The sequence below is a fragment of the Temnothorax longispinosus genome, chromosome 7 (assembly GCF_030848805.1).
Source record: "Temnothorax longispinosus isolate EJ_2023e chromosome 7, Tlon_JGU_v1, whole genome shotgun sequence".
In the NCBI taxonomy this organism is placed as follows: domain Eukaryota; kingdom Metazoa; phylum Arthropoda; class Insecta; order Hymenoptera; family Formicidae; genus Temnothorax; species Temnothorax longispinosus.
Genome location: NC_092364.1, coordinates 10534164 through 10543330, shown reverse-complemented (window position 1 = coordinate 10543330; position 9167 = coordinate 10534164). Strand labels below are relative to the sequence as shown.

At 37.4% G+C, this 9167-nt stretch overlaps 1 protein-coding gene and 1 pseudogene across 1 annotated transcript; one reads left to right on the top strand and one right to left on the bottom strand.

The window, feature by feature from the left end:
* Positions 1-821: 821 nt before the first annotated feature.
* LOC139815965 (putative nuclease HARBI1) lies at positions 822-3232 on the top strand (annotated as a pseudogene).
* A 10-nt stretch (positions 3233-3242) lies between these two features.
* LOC139816933 (uncharacterized) lies at positions 3243-4749 on the bottom strand. Its single transcript, XM_071784764.1, has 4 exons — positions 4567-4749; positions 4277-4490; positions 4054-4185; positions 3243-3817 (listed from the first exon to the last, which is right to left on the bottom strand). Exons 1-4 carry the CDS (start codon positions 4747-4749, stop codon positions 3483-3485), a joined length of 864 nt encoding a protein of 287 aa, XP_071640865.1. The 3' UTR covers positions 3243-3482.
* Between the last annotated feature and the right edge of the window lie 4418 nt (positions 4750-9167).

The window sequence follows — 9167 nt, the reverse complement described above, 5'->3', positions numbered from 1 at the left end:
CCCTCTTCCTCCCTCTCTCTTTCTCTCTCTTTCTTCCCCTCTTTTTCTTTCTCCCTCTTTTTCTTTTCCTCTGCCCCCTCTGACTCCCTCTTCCTCTCTCTGCCACCTTCTGCCTCTTTCTCCTTCTCTCCCCTTCTTCCCTTCCTCTTTCTCTCTCTTTCTCTCTCTCTCTCTCTCTCTCTCTCTCTCTCTCTCTCTCTCTCTCTCTCTCTCCTCTCTCCCGCTCTCCCTCTTTCTCCCTCTCCCTATCTCTCATTCCTTTGTATTTAGTTGCCCCTTTAAAGGGATCCTGTAGCGAAGGCCGAAGAGAGAGAGAGAGAGATTGATTGATTGATTAATATATTTATATGCCCAAGCATCGCTAAAGGGCAAAAGGTATTACAGCAGTTACAATATTATAACAATAACAAAGAGTAGATGCTCTCAAACATAGTAAAAAGCTAATAAACTACATACAATAATAACAGGGGCGGAATTCATAGACCAAACTTGAAAGTCAAGACGGTCTTAAGCTCGTTCTCAAGACTACGATCGATTCATAGTTCTTGCTTAAGACCGACTTTCAAGTTTAATCTTGAGCTCGGTCTTAAGTAAGCAAATAACGTTGCATAGATAAATCTTAAGACCGAAATGGCATTATTCAGTGCACAGTTCTTACTTAAGATTTGTCTTGAGCCGGTCTTGGTCAAGTCGAACAAATAGTCGACTTAAGACGGTTTTGTGAGGTTATGTGCTACATTGGCTGCGTTCGGAAACGTCATCCGAGTGCACACTAGTATACTCCCTTCTCTTTCTATCTCAGCAAGTTTGAAGAAGGGAGTATACTCGTGTGTACCCGGGTGATGTTTCCGTGCGAGTGGTGATATTTCAGTGTCGGGATTGCTGGGGATTGCGTAATTCTCGCCGTCGTGGCCGGTGGCCATCATCGCGTCGTGTACCGCGACGATTAACCTTAAAGAGAGCGACGGGTGCAGTGGTGGTGTTTTCTCTCCGAGGAGGTACGACGAGTAAACTCGAGTCGCCGATAATCGAGGCGAGGAGGTGTGACGAGGAAAGTGCGGTAGTCATCGATGTGAGAGACAAGCAGCCGAGAACGACGAGGAAGAGCAGAGGGAGCGAGTGCGAAAGGGGAGAGCGAGAGAGAGGGACAGCGGACAGGCCGAAGCGTCGCAAGCCAGGAAGTTCCGACGACCGCTACTCCATCAGGGAGCTCCAGAAGTGGCAACGGTTTTGTCGGGAAGTATCGAAATCACCTACATATCACCTACATATCACCTGTCAAATGCGATACAAATCCGTAATGTGTCACAACAACAGTTTTTAGGTTTGTTTCCTGTCGCTGACTGCATTAGTTCAAAAATTGTACATAAATATATAATAATAAATAATATATATATATACAAGATTACTAGTAATTACTTATTATTATGTATTTTAGATAAGAGCAGTATGGAATGTAACATATTGGGCGAATTTGATATTAATTTATTTGATAGTTCTGAAAGCTCTTCGGATGAAGAAAATGACAATATTGGCATAATACGTGAAAAATGATATGTACGAGATGCTATTAATCCATTTACAGCTTATCGTGAACACGAATTCCATATAAGATACAGATTTTCAAAAGATCTGTTATGTATGGACTACTGCCTTTAGTTATTGATAGTTTAACAAAGCCTGATATGCGAGGTCTTCCAATTGAACCAGTTATTCAATTACTGATTTGTCTAAGATTTTATGCTACTGCTAGTTTTCAGGTAACATAAATTCTTTGTATTACATGTTTTTAATTTTAAAGAAAGAATACAAATAATTGTATCATGTATATTGCTTTATGGTTTAGAAAGTAAACGGAGATCTTATGGAATTACCACAACCTACAATTTGCAGAATCGTATTTAGAGTAACTGCTACATTAGCAACTTATCTAAATGCTTATGTCAAATTTCCGACAAACCAAGCAGCTATACAAGAAAATCGAAGATTGTTTAAAGAATTAGGATATAGTTATGGAGCTATTGGGCTTCCTTGTATTAATGGAGCTATAGATTGCACCCATATAAGATTATGTGGTAATAACTTTGGAGGAATAGCTGAAATTTATAGAAATAGAAAAGGTTATTTTTCCTTAAATGTCCAGGTAAGTTAATAAGAGTAATGTTTATTTACATATATTTATTCTTATTTTTATTTTGTTATCTTTTATGTGTAAGGCTGTAGTAGGTCCAAGAATGGAATTTTTGGATCTTGTCCCAGAATGGCCAGGAAGTCAACATGATAGTAGAATTTTCCAAAATTCTCGAGTTTTCATGCGATTTCAACAACGTGAACTAACAGGAATGTTAGTTGGAGATTCAGGATATCCTTCTCTCACATTTCTTTTAACGCCATTCAGAAATCCACAAAGCGAAGAAGAACAAAGGTTATAAAAAAGCAGAATTTAATACATTTTAATACATTTTAAAGCTTCTGGAGGTTAATTGTGTATTTTAAAATGAGATAAAAATTGCAAAAGTAAACAGATTGACTAGATTTCGACAAATAAAATGTAGATTAGTGAATTTTTTCACTGTTATAATTTTCACCTCGATTCAAGATACACAATCGACTCCCTGGTCTCTTGTCGTGATTCTCTTCATTTATGACGTTAGAAGCGAGAAAATACATTCTTTTAAAATTCTTGCAAAATACGATGACATAGAAAGATGACACTTGCAATAGAGTAGATGCAATAGACTATTATAAAATAGTCCGAAAACTTTTTTCTTACTCTACAATCTTACTTACAATCAACAAATAACCGCATAATTATTAATGAAGAAAATTGTGACAAATACCCAGAAGCTTTAAGAGATACACAGATAAAAATGTATCTTCTATTAAAAATTTCTTACTGTAGGTATAACGAAATTCAATCACGAACGAGAATGGTTGTGGAGAGAACGTTTGGAACATGGAAGAGACGATTTCCTTGTCTATCGAGAGGACTATCTTTAAAACTTTTAACATGTACTGGAGTCGTATCAGCTTGTGCAGTTTAATTTATCACTACATTTCAAAGACATTCTCCCAGAGGAACCAAAACCTAATGCAATAATTGAAGATAATGAGGACTATCTTACAATGAACCTCATTGGCAACCTGGAGATGGTCATATTATTAGGCAAAACGTAGTTCGAGAATTATTTTATTAATTATATTTTAATGATATTAAGAATCAAACTCGTTAATAGTAAATCATTACTTTTATTCTTCACACCTTATTACACTGTTTATTAATTGCGTATTCTTATTGCGTATTATTTTAACTAAAGCGACGTATAATCAACATAATATATTAGTTTCACATTGTTAATAATTATGTATCTCATATAAAACTTATTCGAACTAATCAATATCCGAGATTTAATCATCTCCCCTAAAATTTAAAAAACGTTTTAGAATAACATTTTTACTTGGTTTGAAAGAAAAGTAATTACTTACATCTCTTTTTGAGCACAGTACTTCACTAACTTAAATTTCTCCTGCAATTCCTTTTTTTCTAATAATAACTTTTCCATTGTAATTTTATTGATAAATTCTTCTCGTTGTTTCTTAAGCTTACACATCTCAATTTCATGACTAATTTTTATATTCGCCAATTCTATTTCTTTTTCACTAACTAATGTAATTCTTTTCATTTTCTGCTTCTTTGGATTGGAACATGAATTGGCATCTATACGTTTGCTTTTCTTAAAATCTATTTTAAAAGAGGCTCTGTTTTCTTTGTCAATTATAAATATATCTAAAGCATGATTTCTAATTGTATGCATATGTTAAAAATAAACAACATTTTATTTTGAATATTTGTATGATTTTTTAATATTGTACCACTAGATTGATTGCTGGATCTTTTGTCTATAAATATTGAATCATCAATTTCAATTTCCACATTATTTCTTCTTCGCCCACTATATCTAATAAAAAAATTATACATGCAGTTAACAATAATTATCTCATTAATACAATTACTATTTAAAAAACTGTATTGAAATTAATTATTTAACCTACTTATATTCAATGCTGGTTCAATGGGTGGTAAGGTTAATGACTTTTGTTGTCCTTTTGAAAGTCCTTCATTAATAATGTGATCAAATGTCATAGAATTCTGCTGGATTGCTTTCAAAACCTCTTTTTGCCGATCTAGAATATGCAACTCAATCATTCCTCTTGTCAAATACAATTTCTTTAAATTATAAAATTTACATATTTTATTTAATGATATTTTAAGTACCTGCAGACTCATGTGTATCAAAGTTGCTTGAAGAAATGGTTAGTGCCGTTGTCATTAAATTAGGGATGATATCCGAAACATTTGGATCGACTTCACCTACATTTTTTTGTGGTCCTCCTCTGGTGAGAAACCTTGATTGTCTTTCAGTTGTTAATATATTTTTACTTTGCTGTTTTACATTAGACCAGTACTTTTTCAATTGTTGTACGTCCCTCTGTAATATAAAACATTACCCATTGCAAAAAAATTCATTAAACTGTAATCTAAAAATTATAAAATAAATTTAATACCTTAGTACTAATCAAAGAAGAGTTGTTGTATTCTTCTGTAATGAGTGACCAAGCCTCTGATTTCTCTTTCAGTGTGGAGGAATTTGTACCTTTTGATTCAACAACATGTTTATATTTTTTTAATATTTCCAGAAATACTTGTTTTTCCAAATCAGAATACACGGTTCTTCTAGGCGTTGTCATTTTGAAAGAATAATCTTTTTTAAATAAAAACAACAGAAAATATAAATATATATATATATATATATATATATATACAAGTACTACTAATTATTTATTATTATATAGCGTGAGAATTTCATACGTACGTAACCAATGCAGCAATAGATAGTCAGGAGAAGATTCAGCTACAAATTCAGTAGTGAACAATTCGATACTTCCCGACAAAACCGTTGCCACTTCTGGAGCTCCCTGATGGAGTAGCGGTCGTCGGAACTTCCTGGCTTGCGACGCTTCGGCCTGTCCGCTGTCCCTCTCTCTCGCTCTCTCGCTCTCCCCTTTCGCACTCGCTCCCTCTGCTCTTCCTCGTCGTTCTCGGCTGCTCGTCTCTCACATCGATGACTACCGCACTTTCCTCGTCACACCTCCTCGCCTCGAATATCGGCGACTCGAGTTTACTCGTCGTACCTCCTCGGAAGGAAAACACCACCACTGCACCCGTCGCTCTCTTTAAGGTTAATCGTCGCGGTACACGACGCGATGATGCTCGTCGTACCTCCTCGGAGGGAAAACACCACCAATGCACCCGTCGCTCTCTTTAAGGTTAATCGTCGCGGTACACGACGCGATGACGGCCACCGGCCACGACGGAGAGAATGACGCAATCCCCGGTAAATTCTTGTAAATCTTTCTCATGATTGGTCAAAAAGCTTGGATTCTCGAACATTGCCGAAGCCATATTCTTAAGCACAGACTTCGTCAAGACGATCTTAAGCTAGAACTTGTGTTCTCAAGATTTATCTATGCATCTAAAGCCGTCTTCAGACGGTTTTCGATCTTAAGACCGTCTTTGCCAAGATCATGCTTAAGACAAGTCTTGAGCAACGTCTATGAATTTTGCCCCAGGAGATATACTACAGTATAGCAATATAACAATGACTAATTCCTAAGATTAATAAATCCTAATACTCTAAGCTTAAGAACTAAAAACAATAATAAGATCAATAAATCTTAATACTAAGCTTAAGAACTAAAAACAATAATAACAGGAGGTATACTATATTACAATAAACTTAGACTATGCTTAAAGTTAACTGAATAAGGCAGCTGCGCTAGTCAGATTCGGATGCAATCAGATACGAGCGGAGAAGATTTTTAAAACCAGCTAGTGAAGACGCCGATGTAATGCCATCAGGAAGAGAGTGCCAAAAATAAATTGAAGATAGTCGGAAGGAGTTACGGTAGGTAGTAGTTCTATAGAGAGGAATGTGAAAGGTGTGTGATGATGTGGCTAATCGGTCTGATCTCCTCAAAACTGGATCAAGAGGAATGAAGAGTTCCTTCAGGTAAGAAGGCGAATGCATATGCAGAATGCGATAAGTCTGACAGCCAAGAAAATAAAGCCTTCTATTCTCGACCGAAAGCCATCCCAAACGACGCCTAAACGGAGTAACATGCTCATCTCGCCTTAGATTAAAAATGAATCTAATACAACAATTAACGAGTCTCTGTAATTTAGTGTTCAATTCGTTGCTCAAGTTGTGGTAAACAAGACAACAGTAATCAATATGTGGTAAGATTAAAGTGTTAACAAGCTTGATTCTAAGCGCAGTGGAGAGAGAGTTCTTGTTAAACTTAAGTTTATACAGGGCATGATGAACACTTTGCGAGACATGCAAGACATGCTTTTTCCAAGAAAGGTTGGACATTAGAATAACACCCAAATTTCTCACGTCACTCACAAATGGCAGAGGTGTTCGGTCGACAATGATCGGTGGTAGAAGGGTAATATCTATATTATTAACATGAGCTCGACTAGCAAATATAATCACCTTGGACTTGGTGAGATTAAGTTTAAGACCATTAACATTAGCATATTCAAAGATGGCTTGCGCGTCCCTATTAATCAACCCGAGTCCATGAAGAAGATCAGCCGGTGGACAAGAGAGATATATTTGCTTGTCATCGGCAAAAAGCATATAATTAGAGTAGGATAAAACTTTACTAATATCATTAATGAAAAGAGAAAATAACAGTGGGCCAAGTACAGAACCCTGAGGTACACCCAGGGACGTCGACAGCCAGTCGGAAAAATTCCCCGCATCGTCGACCACAGCCTGGGAACGACCAGTTAAGTACCAAAAGATTTACGTAATCACGGCATCAGAGAAACCAATTTCTTTCAATTTAATAAGTAATCGAAGATGCGGAACAATGTCAAATGCCTTACTAAAGTCAAATAAAATCATGATCATAATATGTCCAATATCAATCGCCTCTTTGATGTCGTCACAAACACGCAAAAGAGCAGACTGAGTATTATGACCGGATCGATATGCAGACTGTCTAGAATTCAGGAGGTTATGCTCATTTAAATAATCGGTTATCTGTTTAGCAACAATCCTCTCAAGAATTTTAGACAATTCCGGCAGGTTTGCAATCGGTCGCGTGTCAGACGGAGACAAAGGAGTACGAATCTTCGAGAGTGGGCGAATCAAAGCACGCTTCCATTGGGATGGAAACGAAGAAGTCTCCAATGACCGGTTAAATAAAGCCGTTAGACATGATGAGATCGTAGGCCATGCAATGCGCAAAATGTAAAGAGGTATGCCATCAGACCCCGACGCATAAGAATGAAGAGGTCTCGTAGAAATGAGTTTAAAGACCGTCTGGTGTAATAGCAGAAAAAACAAACTCAGGACGATGAGATGGTCGAGCAACCTGATCAATGGCAGAAATAAAGTCGACATATAAGCAAGGCAACTGAGCATTAGAGACTGAAACATAAAATGAATTTAATTGATTAGGTGTAAAAAAATGTAGAGGAGATACAAGAGTTGACTTAACAAGACCAAGACAAGCTAGTTCACGCCAAAGTTTAGCTGGATCAGTGATGTTTTTAAGAGAGTTTAAATGAAACTCACTTTTAGGTAGTTTGATATCTGTATTAAGCCGGTTACGAAAAGATCTGTAAGTGGCATAGCCCCGCAAACTGTTAGATCGTTTTGCCTGCTTATATAATTGATTGCAAGTACGAATCCTGGTCTTAATTTCATTAGTAAGCCACCGCGCAGGAGGCCTCTTAATCACCAAGACATGAGTAGGAGCAAATATGTCAAGTGCCCCTAACAGTCTGCCGGACAACACATCACAGAATCCATCAACATCGGCTTCATTAAATACCCCTTCAATCTCAGTTCGCACCACATCAGCAATAGATCCAAGATATTCGGAGAACTCAGAACAATCAATACTTCTGTAATTACGACGAGCAATCGAACGCTCAGATATCAAGTTAGCATTAAGTGACATAGACAACTCTATGAGATCATGACCAGCAATAAAAAGACTCGGATATTTAGTGAACGATAAAACCTTATCAACGTCATCCACAACTAAAACATCAAGCCATGAGTCAGATGTCGCAGTATGATAAGTAGGTTCAGAGTTGACAATGTGTAAAGACAAGCTAGACATAAGTTCACGCAAATAATTCGATTCGTAATTGGCGGATGACAGATTGCAGTTTAAATCGCCGCCAATAATTATATTTTTATAAAAATGCGAGACGCTAATTAGTGACTTAACAAAGTCATGTAAGAGGAGATCTTTAGGTCTTCTATAAATGGACGCAAATAGTACCGATACACCATCAGGCATACGGACTTCTATAAGAAGATATTCCGGTGTATTATTGCAGACATTGCTCGAGGTAGCTATAATTTTTACTTTAAGCGATTTATGTACATAGCATGCTACCTCTCCGACTCTGTCATGACGAATCAAAAAATAATCGTCCAACGCTACAAGATCATCTGAGACATTGGCATTAAGCCACGTTTCGGAAATAGAAATAATGTGATAGAAATTAGTATTAAAATGAAGCTCAATAAACTCTATATGTCCCTGCAAGGAGTTCGCATTGAACTGTGCCACGCGAAAATGAGACGAGACACGGGTTAAGTCACCACGAGCCGCAGAAGCCGTTACATTACCAGTGCAATCCAGTCAAACCAATTTAGTTAAGTCATTTATAGAGTTAATGTGGATAATAGGGACGCCATCAGAGGATCTGACACAAATTCGACCCTGCTTTATTTAAACATATTTGCAGGATTTCTCCTTGGCGACGCGTTTAACATGCTGCAACAAGTCGTACGTGGCCTTAGGTAGCATCTCATTAACATATAGGTTCCGATCCGAGTCATTTCCACACACCTCCCGCTGCTTTAATACTCGTCTCGCACGCTTCTTCGTAATTATAGCATCACGGACAGCGCTAGAAGACAGGGTCACCACAAGCGATAGTAGACTGCCGGCATTCGAGGAACGGCCAGGAGTTGCACCAGGCAGTGATTTACGTGTCATGGATCTCACATCAAGAACATGACTGGAGAGACCCCGAATGTCAAGGACACCAAGTACATTATTGACAAGCTCTG

Bases quoted from the DNA above. Each gene is read 5' to 3' on its own strand.
- LOC139816933 (XM_071784764.1), bottom strand. From the start codon at position 4,749: ATGACAACGCCTAGAAGAACCGTGTATTCTGATTTGGAAAAACAAGTA. The intron at 4,186-4,276 runs GTACTTAAAATA...TGCATATTCTAG, and splicing joins TGATACACATGAGTCTGCAG to ATCGGCAAAAAGAGGTTTTG. The intron at 3,818-4,053 runs GTAGGTTAAATA...TTTATTTTTAAC, and splicing joins TGAACCAGCATTGAATATAA to ATATGCATACAATTAGAAAT.